This window comes from Chiloscyllium plagiosum, chromosome 2 (assembly GCF_004010195.1).
Source record: "Chiloscyllium plagiosum isolate BGI_BamShark_2017 chromosome 2, ASM401019v2, whole genome shotgun sequence".
Lineage (NCBI taxonomy): Eukaryota > Metazoa > Chordata > Chondrichthyes > Orectolobiformes > Hemiscylliidae > Chiloscyllium > Chiloscyllium plagiosum.
In genome coordinates this window covers 101,907,138-101,934,030 of record NC_057711.1, presented here as the reverse complement: position 1 = coordinate 101,934,030, position 26,893 = coordinate 101,907,138, and the positions used below count along the sequence as shown (strand labels likewise).

At 42.5% G+C, this 26,893-nt stretch overlaps 1 protein-coding gene across 2 annotated transcripts in view; it reads left to right on the top strand.

Moving 5' to 3' along the window:
* Positions 1 to 26,893, top strand: part of LOC122562310 (E3 ubiquitin-protein ligase UHRF1-like) — a 179,955-nt gene that overhangs the window by 149,157 nt on the left and 3,905 nt on the right. For both annotated transcript variants that reach the window (XM_043715177.1, XM_043715167.1), the window contains 7 exons: positions 3,839 to 3,943; positions 7,727 to 7,833; positions 12,731 to 12,893; positions 16,129 to 16,266; positions 16,362 to 16,479; positions 16,975 to 17,147; positions 17,248 to 17,346. In XM_043715177.1, coding sequence (XP_043571112.1) covers positions 3,839 to 3,943; positions 7,727 to 7,833; positions 12,731 to 12,893; positions 16,129 to 16,266; positions 16,362 to 16,479; positions 16,975 to 17,147; positions 17,248 to 17,346 — 903 coding nt within the window. The remainder of the gene's footprint in view (positions 1 to 3,838; positions 3,944 to 7,726; positions 7,834 to 12,730; positions 12,894 to 16,128; positions 16,267 to 16,361; positions 16,480 to 16,974; positions 17,148 to 17,247; positions 17,347 to 26,893) is intronic.

Sequence of the window (26,893 nt, the reverse complement as noted above, 5' to 3'; positions counted from 1 at the left end):
GAAATGGTGGGTTTTTTTCATCCGTGTGTAGGGATACGAGGGAGAGAAGGTCGTGTCTTTTTGTGGCTAGCTGGTGTTCATGTATCCTAGTGGCTAACTTTCTTACTGTTTGTCCTACGTAGCATCTGTGGCAGTCCTTGCATGGAATTTTATAGATGACGTTGGTTTTGTCCATGGGCTGTACTGGGTCTTTTAAGTTTGTTAGTTTTTGTTTGAGAGTGTTGGTGGGTTTGTGTGCTACTAGGATTCCAAGGGGTCTCAGTAGTCTGGCTGTCATTTCTGAAACTTCTTTGATATATGGTGAGGTGGTTAGGGTTTCTGGCTGTGTTTTGTCTGCTTGTCGTGGTTTGTTCTTGAGGAATCTGCACACTGTGTTTTTTGAGTATCTGTTCTTCTTGAATACGTCATACAGGTGATTCTCCTCTGTTTTTCGAAGTTCGTCTGTGCTGCAGTGTGATGTGGCTCGTTGGAATAGTGTACTGATACAGCTTCGTTTGTGTGTGTTGAGATGGTTGCTGGTGTAGTTGATTATTTGGTCAGTGTTTGTCGGTTTTCTGTATATGCAGGTTTGTAGTTCTTCCAAATACTCGTGTATATATTTGACTATATTTGAGACTGAGATAGATAGGTTCTTGAGAATCAAGAGTTATAGGGAGAAAGTGGAAGAATGGGATTGAGAAACTTAACAGCCATGAATGAATGGCCTAATTTCTGCTCCTATGATCTTATGGTCATATGGAAATAGGAGTTATATATGCTGGCAGGAAAAATAGAGCAGCCGAATAGTATCTAAATGGAGAAAGTCCACAAAAAACGGCACAACCAACATTTGGGGGTCTTCATGCATAAATCATGAAAAGGTAATACACGTTCTGTGAGTAATACGAAAGGCAAATGTAATGTTAGCCTTTTATTTCAATGGGAATAGCGTAAAGTAGTATGGAAGTCTTTCTAAAACTGTGCAAGGAACCAGCTAGACGACATGTGGAATATTGTGAACAGTTTTGACCCTGTTATCTAATGAAAAAATATACTGGCACACGAGCCGGACCAGAGAAGGTTTGCTAGGTTGATTGTGGATATAGAAGGTTGTCTTATGAGGAAAAAAGGCAACTCACCATTGCTTTCTCAAAGGCACTTAGGGGTGAGGAATAAATGCTGGCCTTGCCAGCAGCACCTTTTAGGTGGTCTCAAATGAAAGGCCATTTAGAAAGCTCCATGAATTCCGATTGCTGCCCTTGTCTACTTTCTCTCTCTCTCTTTCTCTCTCTCTCCCTCCCCCTTCTCTGTCTCTCTCTCTCTGCCTCTTGAAAGGATTCACTGCCACAGGTTCCAGAATGTTATTATCAGCATAGATTTAGATCCTAAATCACCCTATCACTGCCAGGCTGCAATGTTGTGGTAATTCACATGAGCTTATCATTTGGTTTTGCCAAAACCTGTCCACACCTATCTGTGTTACGCAGAGATCATTCCCTCTGTGGCTCCCTCATTAGGTACACGCTCCCCACCAACCCATACGCTCTACTTGGCATCTTCCCCTGACAGCGGATAAGGTCCAAAACCAGCGCCCACATCTCCCCCTCACACCTCTGTCCAAGGCCGTAAAGCATCACTTCAACTCTGGTAGAGATTTTCCTGCACATCCTCCCACCTCATTTTTTGTGTCCGTTGCTCACAATGTGGTATCCTCTGCATCAAAGCGACTAAGTGGAGTGATTCAGGGAACATCTCTGATCCACACGCACCAAACAACCCCACCATCCCATGGCCAACCACTTCAACTTTCCCATGTACTCCCCCAGGAAAATGTAAATCCTGGGCCACCTCCACCGCCAAATCAAAGCCACCCTGAAAGAAGAATGCTTTATCTTCCACCTTGGAACCCTCCAACCACACGGCATCAACACTGACTTCACCAGTTTCCATACTCCCCAACCCCTACCTCATCCCAGATCCAATCTTACAACTCGGCATGACCCTCTTGACCTGTCCTACCTGTTGATCTTCTTTCCCTCTTATCCATTCTACCCTCCCCACTGACCTATGACAATCACCTCCGACCTGCATCCTTCTATCACCTACCCTCCCCACCCCCACTCAGCTCCATATTTATTTCTCAGTCCCCTTCCCCCTGTTGATGAAAGGTTTATGCCTGAAACGTTGACACTCCAGCCCCTCGGGTACTACCTATCCTGCTTTTCCAGCGCCACACATTTTGACTCTGACTCTCCTGCATTTGCAGTCCTCACTTTCTCCTAAGGTAAACTACACTTCTGGAAAGTTTTAAGGAAACATATTTTACAAGGAAGGCAACTCTTATATAGGTAATCTACTTTAGTTCTAAATTACCTTAAGGTTATGTGGAAAGTATGCTTCAAATATGTTGTTTTGGTGAAGAAGTATTTGCATCACCTTTTGCACCTGGCATCTTGGTATGTAAGAGGTTGAGCATCATATTAACTGTTGCATAGAAGGCATGGGATTGAGGGTGATTTTGTGGTTTGGACCAGACATTGGCTGTCATTGATGGGAGATGTTCATCCTGGAGTTCAGTTACTCGTGGTATACCGCAAGGATCTGTTTTGGGGTCAGTGCTGTTTGTCAATTTTATAAATGACTTGGATGAGTGCATAGAAGGATGGGTGAGTAAATTTGCGGATGACAGTAAGATTGGTAGAGTTGTGGATAGTGCTGAAGGATATTTCAGGTTACAGAGGGACATAGAAACTGGGCTGAGAGGTGGCAAATGGAGTTTAATGTGAAAAAGTGTGAGGTGATTCACTTTGGAAGGAGTACTGAGTACTGAGCTAATGCTAAGATTCTTAATAGTGTAGATGAGCAGAGAGATCTTGGTGTCCATGTGCATAGATCCCTGAAAGCTGCTACCCAGGTTGATAGTGTTGTTAAGCAGGCTTATGGTGTGTTAGCTTTTATTGTTCGAGGGATTGAACAGCTGCAGCTGTACAAAACTTTGACAGCACTTGGCGTATTGCATGCAGTTCTGGTCACCACATTATAGGAAGGATGTGAAAGCTTTGGAAAAGGTTCAGAGGAGATTTACTAGGATATTGTCTGGTATGGAGGGAAGGTCTTATGAGGAAAGGCTGAGGGACTTGAGGCTGTTTCCATTGGAGAGAAGGTGGTGAGAGGTAACTTAATGGATGATCAGAGGATTAGATAGGGTGGACAGTGAGACCCTTTTTCCTTGGATAGTGATGGCCAGCACGAGGGGACGTAGCTTTAAAATGAGAGGTGATAGATATAGGACAGGTGTCAGAGGTAGTTTCTTTACTCAGAACGTAGTAGGGAAGTGGAATGCCCTGCCAGCAACAGTAGTAGACTTGCCAACTTTAAGGGCATTTAAATGGTCTTTGGATAAACATATGAATAAAAATGGAATAGTTTGGTTAGATGGGCTTCAGATTGATTTCACAGGTCGACACAACATCGAGGGCCGAAGGGCCTGTAATGTGCTGTAATGTTCTATGTATTATAGCTGCCGCTAGGCACAGTTTCAGAGTTACAGGTTGCCTAACCAACAAGATGTAGTCTTCCATATAACCCATTCCGTGTTTTAATATGTGAACAATTTGCATGATTCAAGAATATTCAGAATGTGATCTATCTTATGGACTGATTAGTTATTGTTTAAAATTAAACTTCATGCTATAAATGAGAGACCTTTTTGAGATCATATTACTGATTTTGTTTCTATTTATAGTTCTGTTAATGTGAAACGACTAATTCAAGATAATTACTGCTCATCTATCTATGGATAACTCGACAATGTGACCTTTCTTAATTGTTTAAAATCTGAATGCTTTATTGCTGCAAGGTGAGTGAAGCAGGTGTTCACAGGCCACATGTTGGAGGGATTCATGGACGAAGTAATGATGGAGCCTACTCTCTGGTGCTAGCTGGTGGCTTTGAGGATGAAGTGGTATGTAGCTAAAAAAAGAAACTATATGTAATTAATCGTGTAGCATTTGTTGAAAAGAATCCATGGGCATTGATGCACAACAATTATCTGAGTAGTTAAGAGAGTGTTCTCTGTCTCTTTGACATACTCTCTTCCACAACACACTCTCAAACCTCATTGCGTCACATACTCGGTCTCTCACATGTTGTTTCACAAGCACCCTCTCTCCCTTTCGTACTATGTCTCACCTGCATGTTGTTTATCGCACGTGCTCTCTGTAACGCACATTTTCTCAAATACTCTCTCTCACTCATGCACTCTCTCACAGATGCAGCTTTCGCTCACTTATTCACTGACACTCATTCATAGATTTTCACTCATTCATATTACACAGTCTGTCACTTAGATACGAATACTCTTTCTCTCAGACTCACCCTCCCTCATAGGTGTACTGTTCATCTCACTCAGCTGCTGTCTGTTCACAATTTCACTTAAATATCCCCACTTCTACTTGCACACTCTCATTCTCAGTCACACATAGGGTTTTTGCTCTCATTCTCAGACACACTACTGCTCTCTTAGTATGACCCCCAAATATTTATTGTGGAACGATTATGATTTTGTTTGAGAGACTGCGTACATGCATGCAAAGATCCTAATAATGTTGAAATGAGTGTTATCGATTCCATAAGACCATAGACCAGAAGACATAGGAGCAGAAATTAGGACATTTGACCCATTGAGTCTGCTCTGCCACTCAATTGTGACTGATAGGTTTTTCAACCCAATTTTCCCACTTTCTCCCTGTAACCTTTGATCCCCTTGGCAATGAAAAGCTTATCTATCTCTGTCTTAATTATACTCAAATGACCTGGCCTCCACAGCCTTCTGTGGCAATGAATTCCACAGATTCACCACTCTCTGGCTAAAGAGGTTTCTCCTTATCTCTGTTCTAAAGGACCTTCCCTTTACTCTAAGGCTCTGCCCTTGGGACCTCATCTCTTCTGCAAATGGAAACATCTTCCCAACGTCCACTCTGCCAAGGCCGTTCAGTATAAGTTTCAGTCAGATCACCCCTCATCCATCTAAACTCCATTGAGTATAGTCCCAGAGTCCTCAAACGTTTCTCACATGTTAAGCCTTTCATTCCTGGGATCATTCTCGTGAACCTCCTCTAAACCCACTCCAGGGCCTTCCTGAGGTATTGGGCCCAAAATTGCTCTCAATTCTCTAAATGTGTCTGACCAGAGCTTTAGAAAGCCTCAGAAGTACATCCTTTTATATTCTACTCCTCTCAAGATGAATGACAACATTGAATTTGCCTTCCTAACCAACGACTCATCCTGCAATTTTACCATAAGAGAAACCTGGACTAGGACTCCTCAGTCTCGCACTTCAGATTTCTGAATTTTCTCCTCATTTAGCAAATAGTCGTGCCTGTATTCTTCCGACCAAAGTGCATGAACTCATACTTTCCTACGTTGTATTTCACCTGCTACTTCTTTGCCCTCTCTCCTCATCCATCTAAATCTTTCTGCAGCCTGTCTGCCTCCTCAATACTACCTGCCCCTCCACCTATCTTTGTATCATCTGCAAACTTACCCAGAATGCCCTCAGTCCCTTCATCTCGATCATTAATGTATGAAGTGAAAAGTTGTGGTCCCAACACTGACCCTTGTGGAACACCACTAGTCAACGACTTCCATCCTGACAGAAGACCCTTTTATCCCCACTCTGTGCTTTCTGCCAGACAGCCAAGCTTCTATCCATGCTAGCACCTTGTCTCTAACGTGATGAGCCCTTATCTCACTCAGTAGCCTCATGTGCAGCACCTTATCAAAGGTATCCTGGAAGTCCAGATGGTTAACATCCACTTGGCTCTCCTTTGTCTAATGCTCATTATCTCATCAAAGAATTCTAACACATTTGTCAGGCATGACTTCCCTTTGATGAAACCACGCTGTCTTTGGCCTATTTTACCATGCACGTCAAAGTATTCAAAATCTCATCCTTCACAATAGATTCTAAATCTTATTAACGACTGACTTAGGCTAATTAGCCTATAATTTCCCGTCTTTTGCCTTATTCCCTTCTTAAATGCAGGATCACCGTAGCAATTTCCCAATCCTCTGGGATCCTTCCTGACTCCAGTAATTTCCTGATAGATCACTACTAAAGCCTCCTCTATCTCTTCAGCTATCTCCTTCAGATCCTCTGGGGTGTAAACCATCTGGTCCAGGTGTTTTATCCGTTTTCAGACCTTTCAGTTTTCTAGCACCTTCTCCTTGGTGATGGCCTTCTCTGCACCCTGACTTTCTTGAAGTTTTGGGATATTACTCATGTCTTCCACTGTGAAGGCTGATGCAAAGTACTTATTCAGTTCCTCATCCATTTCTTTGTTTCACTTAACTACTTCTCCAGCATCATTTTCCAGCAGCCCAATATCTACTTTTGCCTCTCTTTTGTCCTTTTATATATCTAAAGAAACTCTTGCAATCTTTTCTAATATTACTGGCTAGCTCACGCTCATATTTAATCTTCTCTCTTCTTATTTCTTGCTTTGTTGTCCTCTGTTGGTCTTTGTAGGCTTCCTACTCCTCTGGTTTCCTGCTGTCCTTCACCACATTATATGTTTTCACTTTTGCTTTTATGCTGTGCCGAGTGTGCTTTTTCCTGTGTCTCCTGAATTACTCCCAGAAATCCCTTCCATTGCTGTTCCACTGTCTTTCCTGCTAGGCTCCTCTCCCAGTCAATTCTGGTCTGATTTCACCTTCTCCTTCTCAAATTACAGAGTAAATTCTATCATACCATAGTCACTACCTCCTAAGGGTTCCTTCACCTTAAGCTCCCTTATCAAGTCTGCCTCATTGCACAACACCAAATCCAGAATTGCCTGTACATTAGTGAGCTCTACCGCAAGCTGCTCCAAAAAGCTATTTCATAGACAGTCCACAGTTTCACTTTCTTGTGATCCATTACCAACCTGCTTTTCCCAGTCAACCTGCAAATTGAAATCTCCCATGATCACTGTAACCTTACCTCTCTTACACACCACCTCTATCTCGGTGTATCTTGTGCCCCAAATCCTGACTACTGTTTCGAGGCCTCTACCCACACAGATTCTACATCACCTGACCCTACTTTGTTTATTGCTATTGGTTTAAGTTCATTTCTTACTAACAAGGCAACCCCACCTGCTTGTCTTTTTGATGTATATCCTTGGATAATTAGCTCCCAGTCCTGATCCCTTTACAGCCACGTCTCTGTGATGCCCACCACCTCATTCCTGCCATTTGCAATCTGTGCCACAAGCTCATTTAGCTTATTTTATATACTGCGTACATTCAGATACAACACCTTCAGTCCTGTATTGACCATCCCTCCTCTCATTGTCATTCATTTATCCAGTGTGTTTGAAGTTTGTTCCTAACCCTTTCCAAGCACACTGTCATATATTGTGTGATGGAGACTTTAATAATCTCTCCTGAGTTCTCCTTTCTTTTCATATTTTTGATATTATTTCACGCAGCTGAAGCCACCCCCAACAGAAGTTAAGCCACGGCTTTGCTTTCCATTGGTCATTATACTTCTTGGAGTATCTCTCTCCCAACCCCCCCCCCCCTTCCCAACTTCCCAGTTGAAAGTCCTGCTGACCACCCTATTTACCATTATCAACCTAAATCTCTTCCTTCCTACAATGTCAAATAGTAATTGCTAACTCAGCTGTAATTTGACAACCATGTTGAATTAAACTGAATACTAAGTGGAGCTGTTATAGCTGATGAGTTATTTTAAACTTAACAGGATAGAGGTAATGAATTCACATACACTGGAAGTGGTGGTCGCGATCTTTCTGGAAACAAACGAATTGGAGAACAGTCCTATGATCAGACTCTTACCAACATGAACAGGTAAGTATGCAGTAAACTTGGTGATTTCTGTGTTGGTGTTTTCTTCTCCCTTTTAATGACATATTTCAGAACTGCCTGTTATGAGACATATTTAATAGAAATACTGCCAAAATGCTTAAAAAAAAAAAGCTAGTGTTTACACTTACATGAAAATAACTTGAAAAGAACTAAGAAACCTAACATTTGTGGTCCAATTCACTTCCTTATCCTTTCCCAAATAGCTGTATGGTCAATTAATTATTTTTTTAAATTAAGAGACTTTTGTTATGTAAACAACCACAGCACCATTATGTACTAAGCAAGGTTTTGCAAAAGAGTAGACAGCTGTGTACCTAGTTCATCTGTTTTTGTAGTTGGCTGAGGAATAAATAACTTTTTCAGGACAGCAAGGAAATGCCTTATAGCACCTAAGGAGGCCAACATCCAGCGTATTGTTTTATCTAAGAAAGAAACTTCAACACACAACCGCTGACTCATAGGGAAGTGTATCACTCCTGAGCCAAGGTGACACTTGGTTCTTTAACTATTAACTGGGATTCTGTGTTAGAAATAAAGAATTCCTTTTGTAAAAGGAGAAACAAATGAAGTTTTTTTTAAGGAGAATATACTATTTCCAAGTCAGCAAGTGCTTGTGAAAGATTCTGTGTGATGGATCATTGACATCCTTGAGACGGTAATGTGATCTGCACGTAAATATAATTGTGCCTGTTCATTTGCAGAAGCCTTTGACTCACCACTGAGCAAGAGACTTTAAGCTACGACGAATTAGAGAACAATATTGCTAATTAATTGATTGTCTGAATAATTGAACATGTCGGAAATCAGCTGACATTTCTGATTAGGCGTTTGAGTAGTGGGGTCCTTAAGGAGCAATATTTTGAATTATTTGCTTGAAGGTACAATCCAGTTTTCTTAATTATAAGGTGCCTAATTTAAATTAAGTAATTCAATTTTTATCACAAAGTTTCCATTTGCTTGTTATTTATGTTACACAATTCAAATTATTGAATAAGCAAAAGGACTACTAAAATCAATTTTGAATTAGGTTAGAAGGTTACACTGTATTGTCTTCAAGTAGCAATATTGCTGTAATATGCTGGGGCACCCAAGTCTTTTGAATCAACCTCGTTTGCATTCTCTAGAAAGCAAATAAAATAGCATTCATCTACTTTAAAGTTGAAGTTGTGCCTTTGTTGTCTGGCTACAGGATGTTCCCTGTGAGTAGATATTCAGCTACGGGATATTCCTTGCCAGTAGATAATGTATTTGCATATCATTGCTCAGGAGTCCATGTCACTCAGCACTTTGTGGTGCTCTGTTCCTGTTGTGGTGATGTTCTGTAATGTAACAAGTATGCAATAATAGCTTGAATTGACAATAACATTTGTAAGGAACAGTCTACAAAGGGGCACATATTGAGTGGGCAATAATTGGGTGCATGGAGTATAAAGTGGGAAAGTATGAATTAGTCCAGTTTGGCAAGAAAATTTATAAAAATGGAGAAAGAATGCTGAATACTACAGTACAAAGGGATCCAGGTGCCCTGATACAAGATTCACAAACGTTTGGAGGCGAGGGTCGGCGGGGAGGTACTAGAGGAAGAGACAGTAAAGTGGAGTTGAGATCGCAGTCAGATCAACCAAGATCCCATTGAGTACTGGAGCGGGTTTGAAGGGCCAAAGAATCTACTCTGGCATGGACTCACTGGGCCGAATGGCCTGCTTCTGCACTGTAGAGATTCTCCTCCTCCTTAGGCCAGTGTTTCTATGCTAATATGACAACATGGCACTTCACAAATGTCATCAAACAAAATTCGACACCAAGTCACTTAAGGAGCTAACAGGAAAGATGACCAAAAGCTTAGTCAAGGAGCTGGATTTTAGATAGCTGCTTATGGGAAAAGAGAAGAATAAAGGGCAGGAAGCGGGATTCCAGAGTTTTAGAACCTAAGCAGCTACAGGCAAGCCGCCAGTGGTGGTGTGATTAAAATCAGGGATATTTAGAACTGGAAGAGCATTGAGATCTCGAGGCTTCTAAATTGAATGGGATTACAAAAATAGATTGTTATAAAGGGCCATAAGTTTGCAGATGGGAAATTGCATGGGGGGAAACAGAAGTCATTTTGAAGTAAAGGGTAATATGCAAAGAGATTTACACAGACCAAGGAACTGACATGGTGGAATTCCTGTAGACTGCCATTGTTTCTTATTTTTGCATATCTTAGAACATACAAAATTAAAAAGTACAGCACAGTAAAGACCCTTCGGCCCACAATGTTGTGCTGAGGATTAATCCTACTCCAAAATAAAATAACCTAAGCTATGCTCCTCTCAATTCATTGCTATTCATGTGCATGTCCAGCAGTCGCTTAAATGCCCCAATGACTCTGCTTCCACCACTACTGCTGGCAACGTATTCAATGCGCTCACAACTCTGTGTAAAGGGGTAGGGTATGTTTTGGTGCCGTCCTTTTGGCGCCAATCATTTGGCCTTGCAGTTTTTGGCTCTAAACTGTTTTGGCGCCCATTACTTTGGCGCTGAGTTGTTTTGACGCCAATTCAGAATTTAAAAAAAGTCTTGTTTGGTTAAAGAAAAGAGGATGACTAATGACCCGATATAATTTTCTCAACTAGCAAGATTTGATAGTCAAAGCTGTAATGACCCGCTGTAGATTCAAATCTCGTTTTGTAATTATTTTCTCATTTAACAATTGTTAATAGTCATCTACTGCCTTGATGAAACTTAAGCCCTTCTGTCTTCACATTGGAAAGCTATAATACAATTTTCTTTCTATTTTCTTGTAGAGCCCATACCAGAAATGGCTGAAAACATTCTAAGCAAGAGAGACAAACCAAAATTTTCACACGATGGTTATCTATATGTGATAAATGTAGCAAAATGTAGAAATTCATTTTTATAATGAATAGGTTAAAAATAATGAATAAAAAAGAATTATATTTATTCCTTACAATGCAATAAAAACGAATTTCTTACGGGCTCTACAAGACTTTTTTTATTCTGAATTGGTGCCAAAACAGCTCAGCGCCAAAGTAATGAGCGCCAAAACAGTGGGGCCAAATGATCGGCATCAAAAGGGCGGCGCCAAATAGTTCTATTCGGTGTAAAGAACCTACCTCTGATGTCTCCTCTATACCTTCCTCCTAACATCTTAAAACTATGACCCCTCATAGCAGTCAATCCTGCCCTGGGGAAAAGTCTCTGGCTATTGACTCTATCCATGCCTGTCATTACCTTGTATACCTCGATAAGGTCACACCTCCTCCTCCTTCTCTCCAGAAAGAAAAGTCCGAGCTCAGTCAACCTCTCCTTGTAAGGCAAGCCCTCCAGGTTAGGTAGCATCCTGGCAAACCTCCTTTGCAGCCTCTCCAACACCTCCACATCTCCTCTATAATAGGGTGACCAGAATTGGACACAATATTTCAATATTTATTCCAAAATAAATTTTTGTATTTAATAAATGAAATGGCAGTAAAGGTCTTGAAGAGAAGTTTGTTTTTGTTTTCAATTTGTTCTCAGGACGTGGGTGAGACTGTCAGTCATATTTGTTAATCCCTAGTTAAAAACAGAACAAAATAGAAACGTTATGGCCTCCTCAAACTATCGCACCATTCTGTAAAATTAGAGCCAAATGTCTTTAACTCCATTCTCCTCTTCTGTCATTGTACATTCGTTGATACCCTTGGTTGACCTCATGCTTAAATATACCTCTTCCAGGAAGTAAGTTTCAAAGTGTGACAGTCCATTTAAGGAAAGAAATGTTGTTCCCCTCAGTTTAAAATGGTTGACTTTTTATCCTATCACTTTGATCTTTTGCTCTAGCCTCCTCAGCCAGTGGAAACAATCTCTCCTGTATCTAGCCTGTCAAACCCTCTAAGAATTTATAAAATGCAGAGAATATACACCACTCTGGATTATTCTTCTTCCTCTTAGAACAGCGCTCCTGTCCTGGGAATCGATCTAATTATCAAGGGCACTTCTCTACGTTAGTTGGCTTGCCAAGTTACTTCAAAGAGTACTGAGAATCTAGAGATGCATGAAACTAAACTCCTGTAGTCATGGGCTGTTACTTTCTTTCTGGGGATGTTTGGAATCTCACAACAATTCATCATCTTTTTTTTTTGAGGGCTTGTGAGATCTATTACAGTTAGGTAGGCTTGAATTTGAACTCTAGCTCTGGATTGATGACCCAGTAGCATAATCATAGGCTTCTATACCTTTAATGCTTTTGTGTTCAATATTGTGGAAAGCACATAATTAGTTTGTGGGTAGGTTGGGGGTGACAGGGAATGCTAAATATGAGTGGTGCGGAGTTCTTTTTAAAAGGCACAGATGCTGTTACAATGCTGTAACAATGAACCAGCATACTTCAAACTGATGTACGACCATTACCACTTCATGTATCCATGGGTTTGACTTTCTCATGGGGTCATTCTGAGTAGGAACATACAGACTGTGAGCCTTTTTCAGTGGCATGCTCTTCTGGAATATTTACAACCTTCAGAGAATGCATGTAGCTTTAACAGAAGACTGTAATTTGTTTTTTGAGTGTTTCTCAATCAAATAATTGCAGGTACTGTGAAAATTAGACTGTGGTGCACTGAAAAATGAACTGTTGGTGTAGCAATAGATCAGAAACTACTGACTAATGCCATCTGTTACATGTCATCAAAGATTTGATGCATTTCTGGTTGAAGGATTGTAAGTAGAGATTCATACTGGTACAGCTTACTCCACTGGTCAAGATCAGAATTTTGGGGGATTTTAATAGTAACTTGCAGAAGGCCATAGTGAAATATTATTTTTTTGTTATCACATCCCAGCTTGGTCTGCTGAATAGATTTTGTTTCAGGCAGCGGTTTCCTGTGCTTTATTTCAGGGCATTAGCTCTTAATTGTGACGCCGTGCTCAATGACGAGGTTGGTGCCGAAGCCAAAGATTGGAAAGCTGGGAAATCCGTCCGGGTTGTCAGGAGTTCAAAAGGTCGGAAAGTCAGCAAATATGCACCAGAGGAAGGCAACAGATATGATGGCATTTACAAGGTGCTTGTTGATTGGCGCTCACACATTCACGATCTAATCCCAGCACAGATGTGATTGCATTGCATTGCCAAATAGCCAGTTAACTCCGCAGCACTGAGTCATTCCAGTTTGAACTCTACGATTTAGTCTCCAACATCCCTTACTTTTCCTGTTTGTGTTCCTTCAGTAAAGTTTTCATCCCTGCCACAGCCTCACAACAGTTCTCATAAAGGTAATACATTGCATCCTGCGTGACCCTGATAATGGTCCCTTCTCAAACTCATTGTGACCTTTGACACAGTTAACCACACCATGCCCCAACACCCCTGCGCAATCTTCTGGCTATTTCCAATTTTAGTCATAACCAGAGACCCATCTACAGTAATTTCTGTTCGTGCTTATAGAATCGTAGAATCCCTAGAGTGTGGAAGCAGGCCAATTGGGTCTGCCCCAATCCTCCAAAAAGTATCCCACCCAACCCTAGCCCCCCCCATCCTCTTCCCTATAACCCCACATATTACCCTGGCCAATCTACCCACTGTACACTATGGAAAATTTACCGTGGCCAATCCACCTAACCTGCACATCCTTGGACCATGGGAGGAAACTGGAGCACCTGGAGAAAACCTATTCAGACTCTCGGACAGATCAACCATGATCGCGAATAGCTGAGGAAACTTGAGGAGCTGCGAGGCCCATTCCTGCTCCCATGTCCTGTATCCTTACTTGCACTAAATCTCATTCGCCCATTACCCATGTGCTTCTGATCTGCATTAGCTCGCAGTCAAGCAATGCCTCAGTTTTAAAACTCTCAACCTTGTTTTCAAAGCACTTTGCCATTCCCTATCTCAGTAATCTCCTGCCACCTGACAGTTCTCTAATATCTGCATTCCTCCAATTCTGGCCCCTTCTGAGTTTTAATTACTCTACCAATAGTTGCTGTGCTTTCAACTGTAGTGCTCTCAAATTCCGTCCATAAATCTCCTTCACCTCAGTTCCTCATTTTCCACCTTCAGGACTTTCTCCCTTTCTTTTGGGCCATCTACCCTGACAGTTTCTTGACAGAATTTGTCCAGTAATGCATGTACAAAGTGCCTTGTCCTGTTTCACAATGTAAAAGGGGCTACATGAATGCAGTTTCCCATTGCCTTGCCAGGCTGTCAACATTGTACACAGCAGACATGTAATTGACCTTAGTTTTCAAACATTTCCTTCCCTTGATTTAATGATTTCAACTGTTGCGATATACAAATGTGAAAAAACATCCACACATCTATTAAATGTTCAGCCAAATGTCAATATTGATACACACTGCCAGAAGTAGTCTATTTCCATAGTCTATGGGTGGCACAGTGGCTCAGTGGTTAGCACTGCAGCTTCACAGTGGCAGGATCCTGGGTTTGATTCCACCTGTCTGTGTGGAGTTTGCACATTTTCCTCATGCCTGCATTTCTTCCAGGTGTTCTGGGTTTCTCCCAGTCCAAAGGTGCAGTCTAGGTGGATTAACCATGGGAAATGCAGGGTTACAGGGATTGGGTAAAGGGGTGGGTCAGGGTAGGATGCTTTTTGGAGGGACAGTCTGAACTTGAAGCAGGCCATTTGGTCTATCCACAATGTTGGGACTCTTTATGATTCTAATTCTTTATGGATATGTTGAAGAATACTGCTGGTATCAGTTGCAGTTATCTGTGGTCATTCTCCTCTCCCCTTCATCGCTGTCTTTCTCCAAAGCATTGAAATATCCCTTATAATCCTGCCAATAAGGATTATAAAAACTTCTGAGTTGGATGAGGCTGACTCACTCGCTGACTTTGCCTCCTTTAACTGGTCCCTAATTGTCGCTTCCAGCAGTGATGTATCACCATTGGGAATTCACCACCTCTTGGGAGGAAGTTATGGAGTCTCTGAACACCATTTGTCATTGCTTCAGGAGTGAAACCTGAGGAATGATGTTCTGCCCACATGGTAAAAACTGTTTAAAAAGTGGGGAGAGATAATCTGAATAATTAAAGACCAGTTTGCTAAACTTTGGCTATGGGCAAATGATTGGAAGCAGTTCAAAGAACGATATCAACAATCATTTCAAAGCTGTAGATTAATCAGGGAAAAGTCAACATAAATTTGTTAAGGGAAAGTCATGCCTGACTGGATTAACTGAATACTTTGAGGCATGACAGCTGTGCAGTGGGTGTTGTCAACATGGATTTTAGAAAAGTTTTGATGGTGTTCTACATGATCGATTGGTCAAAGTCCTTCAGTTCCCAGGAGATTGGCAGATTCAATGCAAAATTGGCTCAGCAGTCAGAAGCAAAGATTGGCAGGTGTGTTTGCAATTGGAAAATTGTTTCCATTGGGATTCCACAGAGCAAAGTACTGAGGCAAAAACAGAAAGTGCTGGAGAAATTCAGATTCGGCAGCTCTGTGAATTGAAAAGCATTTCAAATCCAGTGGCCTCCAGCAGCTAGGATATAGTAGTAGTTTTGCTTACGATGGGGGGTGGCTGGGGTGGAGAGGTGGGGGAAAAGAGTGAGATGAACATATGGAGATAGCGCCCAAACAGAAGGAGGGAAGAAAAGAAGCAGACAAAGCAGTTGATGATAATAAGCTGAGGAAGAAGTGAATGCTGAATAAGTGACAATGAGAACTGTGAATAGTTGAAAATATGTTGGCTGTGCTGGGAACAATCCAAACAGAACAGGACTTAGTGATGTGGGGTAGATAATGAACGAATTTCATCCTCCGTTCTTTTTCATTTAAAAAGTTCATTAAGAGTGGTGCCTTGCTGCCCTGTATCTCTGGATGTGGTGCTGCAAAATGATGTGAGACACTTCACAATCGGCATGGACAGGATGGGCAGAATAGTCTCCTGTGTTGTTAACTGTGAACTTCCTTGATCTACAATGTGCCCCTCTGGGGCAACGCATTGATGCAGCACTTCTGTTTCCTCTACAGTTGTTTGTGCTCACTATGTACAATTAACAGGCCGAAACATACCTTGATAGTAATGACAAACATGACAAGCCAGTTTTCATTCGTATCTTTTTAAAAATGTGCAATTAAGTTAACTAGCCAAGTTGTAGCCTGTTGAGTCAAAAGGCTTGCTTTTTTTCAAAGCAGCTGTTGGATGAATAGTTGAGTTTCTTGCCACTACTTTGGTGGACGATATGATGAGGAATTACTGAAATGTTTGAAACAAGAAAATGTAGAGATTGTACCAAGAATGCAATGTACTAATCAGACTATCGTCCTGACCTAGGTGGTGAAATACTGGCCTGAAATTGGAAAGTCAGGTTTCTTGGTCTGGCGCTATCTGTTGCGACGTGATGACGTAGAACCTGCTCCTTGGACTCCAGAAGGAAAGGACAGGACAAAGAAGTTAGGCTTGAAAATGCAGGTTGGGGCTTTGTGTGTTCTGTTTTAATTGCTGTAGACTGTTACTAATAAAAAGATTCAGCCATTATTTTAATTCTGTGTAATTTTCTGTGACAGTATCCTGAAGGATACCTGGAAGCCATGGCAAATAAAGAGAAAAAGGGCAAGAAACAGGAGCGGACCTCGATCGTGAACAATTGTAGAAGAACAACACAAAAGAGGCGACAGGAAAATGGTATGTTCTGCAGTCATTGAGCTTCATGATCCTAGGGCAAGCTGTAAACATCACATTTGTTCTTTAGGGATTGACCGACAGGTTCAGACAGTACGTTTGGATCGGCTCAGGCTTGGCGGGCCAAAGGGCCTGTCCCTGGGCTGTAAATTTTCTTTGTTCTTCTTTGTTCTTTATCACACAGGCTTTCACTATGATGGTCATGTGGGTCAGGTTTTAATAAAACATTTGTCGGATTTGAAATCCTGTGCAGCGATAAACAAACTGGGACAACGTTGTCTCTCTTTTTAAAACTAATCTGTCATTAAGTGGAGATCTTGGAGGAAGGGGGAAAGCGTTTCTTCATGGCACTACAGAGACTACACAAAGCTTTTGACAAAAGCCAGTACTGCGCGGGGAGTGTGAGGGGATGCTTCCTCATCATAGGAATGCTGAAGATGGGAAGGAGTTGACGTTTTACAAAGAACTTAGTCTCATTGTTTTTGTTGTGTGATATAGCCAGCGCTGGCACAGTGACTATGCCACCACCTCCAAAGACCGCAAAGCCTTCTCAGGATGATGCAGAGGGAGAAACTTACCAGCTCACACCACAGCAGCAATGGCTGATCAGAGAGGACTGCTTGAATAAGAAACTTTGGGATGAGGCACTTGCCTCTCTTATGGAAGGCCCGGTACGTTTCCAAGACAGGATTTACCCAAAAATATATGTCTGTCTTCGAATGTTACGCTGTTAGTTCACAACTACTGTTTTTGTTATTCCTCCACGCACAGAAATTTTTGAGGAAAACCGAGCAGATCTTCATGTGTATTTGCTGCCAGGAGTTAGTTTTCCAGCCAATCACAACAGAATGCCAGCACAACGTTTGCAAGGTGAGTCGTCCCAACTGCCATGTCACTGGGCTAGTGACTCCGAGAGTCAGACTAATGATCGTGGGATCAAATCCCACTATGGCACTGGTGGAGGGTAATTTCAATGAATAAAATCTGGAATTGAAAGCAGAACTCTATGATAGTGACCATCGCAACAGCCATCGATACTTATCTGATTTGCTGATATATTTTAAGGATGGAAGGCTGGCTGCAGTAGGATGCGACAGTTGGCTTCAGAATTTCTTGGGAAAGTGAGGGGGGTAAAATTAGTTTGTGTTCCTGGCCCTGATTCCATAATAAAATTTATTGGGTAGGCAGTATAGGCTTCCACAATGATGCCTGTTATCATCAAATAATTTATTACTATTCTCTGTAAGGGTTCACCTACCAATAGTGGTAACTGGTATGATTTGGTTTGATAAATTGGAAAAAACAATCTCAGGAAGCAGAAGGAAGAACTACATATCATTCTACTTTAACAAGAAATGACCTGCATCAAAATCTATTCTGTGTGATTATAAGATTGTACACAGTAAGTATGGTTGTTTTAAAATTTCATCAGCTTGGAGAACTGATGTCAAGATATAAATACCTTTTGTAAAAATGTCATCCTTGTGAAAATTTAATTCTCTTTTGGGTTGGTGTGATCCACTCACCAAAAACATGTAAGCTGTAATATAGAATTGTAGCGTCACAGAGCACAGGAGCAGACCCTTCAGCCCAACTCATCCATGCTAACCAGGTTTCCTAAATGGAACTGGTTCTATTTGTATTGTAGCTTGCCGGCACTGTTCTTTTGAAGCTGTACTGAGTTCATATAAACTGGGCTTGTCAAGCAGGCAGCCCGCAGGCCATAACGTGTCAGATTATGGCTGTGTATGCAGCCCATCACAGCTGTGTACATGGTCCATGAGGCTTTGGATCAAAACCCATGGATCTGGTGAGGAAGTGGATTTGAAAATTGTTGTAGAACTGCCTGTCCAATCCCCACATCTGCTTCTGTTAGGCTCCGCAGTGAGCAGGATTGTGAGAGAGTGGAGTGAAGGCACACCAGGAAGTCCACCATGTGGAAAATGTTCAAGTCTCACAAGCTCAGGGGAGTATTGGAGGGTGGGAGTCTATGGGCGTGGGTGAGGCTGAGTGAAACTGTGTGTGCGTGTGTACGCGCACGTTGGCTGAGGCTGGGAGGGTTCTGGTGGAGGGAAGAGGTGAGAGTGCTGGGGCAGAGAGTGAGAGGAAGAGTGTGACATTCTGAGGGGGAGAGAGTATAAATATGAGAGAGAGGAAGAGAGTGCAAGAGCACACAAAAGGAAAGAAGGAAGTGGGACATGCATGAGAGGGATGTGTTCTGAGAGGGAAAGTGAGGACACGAGTAGGAGAAGGAAAGATGTAGAGTGAACCTTGAGAGTGAGGGAGAACACACACCCCCCACCCTAGACTGTTCCTCCTCCTCCTCCTCCCAAAAATCTGTTCATAAGGCAGGCTGGGAGTAGGAGGAGATCCCAGGCTAAAAGACAACCTGCTTCCGATCACCTCTTTAGGTGAATTCTGCTAAAGTCAGCTTGGCAGAAGACAAGATTGGGAGAAACAAGATTGAAGTTAGTTAAACCCAAAGGCATAGCTCAGACCTCTTCTCCACTCCCTTCCATGGAGAAGCAAATATGGAAGGAGATCTCGGCTATCTGCAGGAATAATAGAGTAATAATAATCATAGGTTATTTTAACTTTCCAAACATAAGCTGGGACTGCTGTGGTGTTAAGGGCTTGCATGGAGAGGAATTTGCTAAGGGTGTACAAGAATATTTTCTTATCCAATATGTTGATGTATCTACTAGAGCAGGAACAAAACTTGACCCTCTCTTGGGAAACAAGGCTGGGCAAGTAACTGAGATGTCAGTGGGGGAGCACTTTGGGGCAAATGATCAAAATTCAATTAGGTTTAAAATAGTTATGGAAAAGGATAGACCTGATCTAGAAGTTAAAGTTCAAAATTGGAGTAAGACCAGTTTTCATGGTATTGGGCAGGAAGTTGCAGAAGTTGACTAGGGGAGGCTGTTGACAGGTAACAGGACAGTTGGAAAATGGGAGGCTTTCGATATTGAGATAATGAGGGATTAGGGCCAGCATGCTCCAATTAGTCTATAGGGCAAGGTTAGTAGGTGTAGGGAATGCTAGAGATATTGAGGTACTGGTCAAGAAAAACGAGGAGGAATATGTCAGGTATGGACGGTTGGGATCAAATTAATTCCTTGAGGTCTATAGGGTGCAGGATGACACTGAAGAGGGAAATTAGGAGGGCAGAAATAGGACTTGAGACAGCTTCAGCAAATAGGGTTAAGGAGAAACCAAAGAGATTCTACAAATACATTAAGGGCAAAAGAGTAACTAAGGAGAGAATAGAGTCCCTTGAGATCAACAAGGATGTCAATGTGTGGAACCACAGGAAATGGGTGAAATACCAAATTAACATTTTGCATCAGTATTTACTGTAGACAAGGACATGGAAGCTAGGGAGCTTGGGGAAATAAATAGTGGGAAGCTAAAGAAGAGATCGCTGGGCCCCTTGCTGAAGTATTTTTATCATCGACAATCATGAATGAGGTATCAGAAGACTGGAGGGTGGCTAATGTGGTGCCATTATTTAAGAAAAGTGGTAAGGAAAAGTCTAAGAAATAGTCAAAGTCAGAGAGGGTTTTTTTTTTCAGACTGGAGGCATGTGTGCAGCGGTATGCTGCAAGCATCAGTGCTGGGTCCACTACTTAAGGCTGTTTTATCTAGTGCATCGGAGGCTGAGGTGTGACCTTATAGAGGTTTTTAAGGTCAAGAGAGGCATGGATAGGGTAAATAGACAAGGTCTTTTCCCTGGGGTGGGGAAAATTCAGAACTAGAGGATATAGGTTTAGGCTGAGAGGGGAAAGATTTAAAAGGGATCTAAGGGACACTTTTTCACACAAAGGATGGTGCGTATATGGAATGAGCTGCCAGAGGAGGTGGTGGGAGCTGGTATAATTACAATATTTAAAAGGCATCTGGACAGGTATATGAATAGAAAAGGCTTAGAGGGATATGGGCCAGGTGCTGGCAAATGGGACTCGATTAATTTAGAATATCTGGTCGGCATGGATAAGTTGGGCCAAAGGATCTGTTTCCGTGCTGTACATCTCTATGACTGTATTTATATAAATAATTTTGATGTGAATATAGGAGGTATGGTTAGTAAGTTTGCAGCTGACACCAAAATTGGTGTGGTGGACAGTGAAGAAGGTTATCTCAGAGTACAACGAGACCTTGATTAAATGGGCCATTGGGCTAAAGAATAGAGGGTTTGAGTTACAAGGAGAGGCTAGATAAGCTGTGTCTTATTTCACTGGTGTGTAGGAAGTTGAGAGGTGACTTTATAGAGGTTTATAAAATCATGAGGGGTATAGGGTGAACGACTGTGTCTTCCCTCAGGTTAGGGATTTCAAGACCAGGGTTATATTTTTTAAGGTGAGAGGGAAAAATTTAAAAATATATGTGGGACAACATTTTTCCAGAAGTTGTTCACATGTAGAATGAACTTCCAGAGGATATGGTAGATGTAGGTACAGTGACAATATATACTAGACATTTAGATAAGTACATGAATGAGAAATGTTAGGAGGGGGATCCAAGATGGTGGCATCCTGTTAGGATCCCGTTTGCTAGGCTCCACGCCACAACATCAACAGGACAGAGCTAGAACCTGTCCCATCCACGTTACTGAGCGTAAAAACGCAGTAAAAGAGCTAAAGAACCTGAAAACCTCACTTACCTTTGTTTTTACTGCGGGAGAGTGCCGAAGAAAGGAGGAAGCTCGCCAAGGGTCGGAGCCACGGCCTAGTCCACTGAATCAGCGGGCTTGCTTACTCACCAGACCCTGGTTGAGGAGCTGGCCACATCTAGCGAGGTCCTGGGGAAGCAGATTTTTAAAAAAAAATCAAGGAGAAGCTGGCTCCAGTATCTGCTATGCTGCAAGATCTGGGGAAAAGGACTGATAAAGTCAAACGCCAGGCTGCAGGGGTAGAGGCAGAGACTGACTCCTCCAAGAGCCGGATTGAAGCCCTGGAAACACAGGTGGATCTGGTTGATGATCTCGAAAACAAGTACAGAAGAAAGAACCTGCGTGTTGTTGGCGTACTGGGGTGGGGGGCGCGGAAGGTGAGAAACCAGTGGAGTTTTTTGAGAAGTGGTTCCCGGAATTTCTTAGTTTGGAGGTTGCAAAGGGAAAGATAAAGATTGAGAGAGCCCACCAGGCCTCGGCACGAAAGCCTGGTATGGTCCAGCACCCCCGCCCTGTCTTGGTAAGATTCCAATGTTATAAAGACAAACAGAGTCATGGAAGCTTCCAGAGCACAGGGCAGAAATCCTAGGACCTTAGTGTGTGAGGGCTCCAGGGTCATGATCTTTCAAGATTTTTCGGCGGCTGTGATCCAGAAAAGGAAGACCTACGACAGCATCAGGAAGAGGTTGAAAGAGTTTGGGATCTAGTACTCTAAGATATCCAACAGTGCTTCGGATTAATTATAACGGATCTATACATTTATTCGACTCACCAGAGAAAGCGAGGTACTTTGTGGACATGCTGACTTAAGTCGGACGAACAAGTTGGCATAGAGGACAGAGCTGTTCGGGTTTGTTCTCCTTTAGAGAGGACTTGATAGACTCTCCTTTCTGTTGGTAATAAGTTGTGCTAAATTGTGCTCAGGATGTATAGAGTATTTACCTTTAACCTCTAAGCTAAGTTATACGAAGGGATGGGTGATATATTTATCTCTAACTAACTTGTTTATAGTACTAATCTTGCTTTTGTATTTTTTCCTACCGGGTTGCCAGTTTCTGTGGCGCAACTCTAGCTGGTAGGAATTGAGAGGGTGTTTGGGATGGTTAAGTAGGGTTCTGGGATGTGTAGGTGCCCCCTCTGAATGGAGGGTAAATTACCCTAATCAGTGCCTTTGGTGATTTTTTTTGTGTATCTGTTTATGGTGTATATAGTTTCTGTAAGTTTTGTAGATTTATTGGCTGTAGTTATTTTAGTTTACGTAGTTTTTGGGTTTTGTGGATTTTCTTGCACTGAAGCTCAGCAATCTATAGTTCGAGTTCTCCCTCTCTGGAGTCTAAATGGTGCTGTAGAAGGTTATGGCGAAGGATGTGTTCAAGTGGTGCACCTGGAACGTTAAGGGGAGTCACCGGTCAAGAGGAAGAAGGTACTTTCCAGTCTTAAAAGGGAGAGGGTGGATGTTGCCTTCTTGCAAGAAACACCTAGATCTTGCAGAGCATTTGAAACTGCAACAGAATGGGTATGACCAGGTTTAATTCTCATCTTTCATTATGAGGAGTAGAGAGGTGGCCATTCTTGTTAGAAAGAATCTCCCATTGAAGTTGTTAGAGTGTATTAAAGATACACACAGGAGATTTGTAACCCTTAAAGCTCTGATACATGGAGAAGAATATGGCATCTTAAATGTTTACTGTTCCCCAGCCCACCCCCTTAAGTTCTTGACAGATGCACTTTCTAGGAGAAAGTGAGGACTGCAGATGCTGGAGATCAGAGCTGAAAATGTGTTGCTGGAACACCCCTCCCCCAAGTCCCTCCTCCCTACCTTTTATCTTAGCCTGCTGGACACACTTTCCTCATTCCTGAAGAAGGGCTCATGCCCGAAACGTCGATTCTCCTGCTCCTTGGATGCTGCCTGACCTGCGCATTTTCAGGTGCAGTTTCTAGACTTGTTAACCTTGCATCTCCGTATATCATCATAGGGAAGGGTTTTAATTGTCTAATATATCCTAAAGTAGACAGATTGCCCCAAAGCCCCCTGATATCCTCTTCGCGATCTAAGCAATTAAGGGATTTGTGTGTTGAACTGGGATTGGTAGATGTTTGGAGGAACCTTCACCTTACTGGTAGGGATATCACATTCTTCTCGAATACTATACCCATACTAGGATTGATTCTTTTTTTGACCCCCGCAGCGGATTTGGGCTCGGTGGTGTCATGTACAAATGGCAATATCACTATTTCTGACCACGCCCCAATGTATTTAATGGTCAAGAGTAAGGATACTGTGGAAGGTTTGAGGCATTGGTGACTGGACCCGTTCATCCTCAAGGATAGCAAGTTTACTGAGTTCTTTTCTACTGAGTTCAGGGCTTTTTTAGAAGTTAATTCAGGCTTGACCAGTAATCCATCCATTCTCTGGGAAACTGCTAAAGCCTGTGCTAGGGGGTTAGTTATTTCCTATTCTGCCAGTAAGAGATGGCGGATGGATGAGCAGCAATGCTTGCTCAAGACCCATCTGAAAGCAGCTGAAACGGTATACTTTGACAGGCCCTTGCTGGCTAAACTACAGAGGATCACAGCGTACCCTGAACTCCATGCTCACACAGACAGTTAAGAGGGAACATACGTTTGAGTATGGGGATAAGCCGGGCAAGTACCTAGCGTACCTTGCCAGGAAAAGGAGTGCCCCCCAAGCCATTACCTCGATCAGGGAGGACACTGGAAATTCAATTCATGATTCTAAAAGGATTAATGCAGTATTTCAGACATTTTACTCTGAACTATACTAGTCTGAAAGTTGTGAGGATGGGTGGGTTAGGACGGAGTTTTTTTTTCAGAATTTGGACCTTCCAGGAGTGACTGTTGAGCAAGAGTCTCTCAATGCCCCATTGTCAGAGCAAGAGTTGCAGGAGTCTGTGAGGCAGCTCCAGAATGGAAAGGCACTGGCTCCCCAGTGACTTCTATAAGGAATTTATAAGTATATTGTCAGGCCCGATGCTCAGTATGTTTAATGACTTGCATAGTCTTGGCCTCTCCCACCATCTCTAAAAAATGGAAAGCCCTGGAGGATTGTGCTTCCTATAGGCCCATTTCGTTTCACTCCTGAATGTCAATTGCAAAATCTTATCTAAGACTTTGGCACCAAGGCTAGAAATTGTACTGCCCTCCATCATTAAGGAGGATTAGAGAGAGTTTATAATAGGTTGCAGATCATCGAATAATGTCAGGAGGTTACTTAACATGATTCAAGGATGTCAACAGAGATTGGTATAGGGGTTAGTGATCTCTTTAGACATGAAAAAGGCATTTGACTGTGTTGAATGGCCATATCTTTTTTGTAATTTAAAGCGGTTTGGCTTGGGTGAGGGCTTTATCAGATGGGTCAAAGCTTTGGATCATGACCCTCTTGCCGCGGTGCTCACCAATGGTGTGCGGTCAAGCAATTTCAGTCTGCATAGAGGCAGTCGACAGGGCTGTCCCTTATCACCGTTGCTTTTCACACTGGTAATTGAACCGCCGGCAGAGGCAATATGTAGGGATCCCAATTTATCCGCTCTAGAAGTGGCGACAAAGTAACATAAGATTGCACTGTCTGCGGATGATGTGCTTGTCTTCTTATCAAACCCAACAGTTTCAGTGCCACACCTGATACAATGTAATCTGTTAGGTGTTTTTTCGGATTATAAGACCAACTTTATGAAATCAGAGGCCATGCCCATGCGTGGTCCCCGTAGAATGCCTGATCCTGAGAGCGAGTCTTGATTTCCCTTTGGATGGTCACAGGAGGGCTTTCTCTATGTAGGTATATTCCTTACTCCCGTCTTTGATTGGCTATTTAAAGTCAATTTTGCCCTTTTATTCGACAGAATGAAGCAGGACTTTTATCGATGGCAGGCGCTTCAGATCTCTTGGTTCGGTCGGATAGCCCTCGTTAAAATGAACATTGTCTCCTCCCTGCTGTATCCAATGCGAATGCTTCCTCTGCTTTTTACTAAGCAATTATTTAGAACACTGAACGGCTGGTTCAGGTCCTTTATCTGGTATTGCAAGCGACCCCTAATTAAACTGACTAAACTGACTAACCTTACAGGCTGAGGGGGATGGTCCTCCCAGATATCAAAAACTATCAGTTAAGCTTGTGCTATCGAACATGAATGATTGGGCCCAGGGGTACCCTCACTCACTTTGGTTGGACATCGAAGCATCTCAGGGAGGAGTAAGTGAGGACTTCAGATGCTGGAGCTCAGTTTTGAGAGTGTGGTGCTGGAAAAGCACAGCAGGTCAGGCAGCATCCGAGGAGCAGGAGAATCGACATTTGTGAAGGACTTATGCCTGAAATGTTGATTCTCCTGCTTCTCGAATGCTACCTGACCTGCTGTGCTTTTCCAGCACTAGACTCTTGAATCGAAGCATCTCAGGCAAGATGCCCCTGTATTAACCTTTTGTTTTTGGACAAAATGAGGACAGATAAGGAATATTGCCATAGCCCAATAGTTATTAATACTGTTAAAGCGTGGAGGGCAGTGCATCAGAGTGAGGGCAATATTGCCAAAACATCATTCTTTACACCCATAGTTGGTATGCTGGGTTTTCAGCCAGGAATGATGGACTCAGGGTTTAAAAATTGGGCAGCTAGGGGTGTGTCTTGCCTGGGTGATTTATTTGAAGGGAATATACTGATGTCTTTTGACCAGTTGGCTCGGAAATATGGGTTGCCCAATAGGGACCTCTTATGTTTTATCGAATTAGAAATTTCATACAAAAGGAGACCACACTTCTAACTGATTCTCATAGATCTGACATGGAAACGTGGGTGCTGAGTGCTGAGAGCACACTTTCTATTAGCAATGTTTATCATCTATTGGGAGAGAGTCCCTCGGGCAAGTATGGGAGAGGGGGTTGGACATTGAGATTTCTTCTAAAGTATGGGAGGATATCTGGGAAAATGCAACAAAGACCTCGATTTGCAACAGAACCTTTCAAAATTTAAAGCAGGAGCATCTTCAATGTGTCCTAAATGCAAAGTGAGTATGGGCACACTCACTCATTGGCTCTGGTCCTGCCACAGGCTGCGGATATACTGGAGCGCTGTGGTAGGCCAAATAGAGAAGGTCTTTGGGACGGAGGTGGAGATGGACCCGGTATCTCCTCTTCTTGGCCTTATTAATTCATTTCCATTAGACACTCACAAAAAAAGGCTTTTCAGTATCCTCATCTTTTGTGCAAGAAAGAATATTCTGTTAGGGTGGCTCTCTGAAAATCCCTGGAGCTGTCAGGCTGGCGTAAACTAGCCATGGAACACATCCCCTTAGACTTTCTCACAAGTATGGTGCACCATAAATCTGAGAACTTTTATAAAACATGGCAGCTCTTTTATAGAACATAGAACGTTACAGTGCAGTACAGGCCCTTTGGCCCTCGATGTTGCACCGACGTGTCATACAATCTGAAGCCCATCTAACCTACAGTATTTCATGTACGTCCATATGCTTGTCCAATGATGACTTAAATGTACTTAAAGTTGGCGAATCTACTACCATTGCAGGCAAAGCATTCCATACCCTTACTACTCTCTGAGTAAAGAAACTACCTCTGACATCTGTCCTATGTCTATCGCCCCTCAATTTAAAGCTATGCCCCCTCATGCTCGCTGTCACCATACTTGGAAAAAGGCTCTCCCTGTCCACCCTATCTAACCCTCTGATTATATTTCTCTATTAAGTCACCTCTCAACCTTCTTCTCTCCAA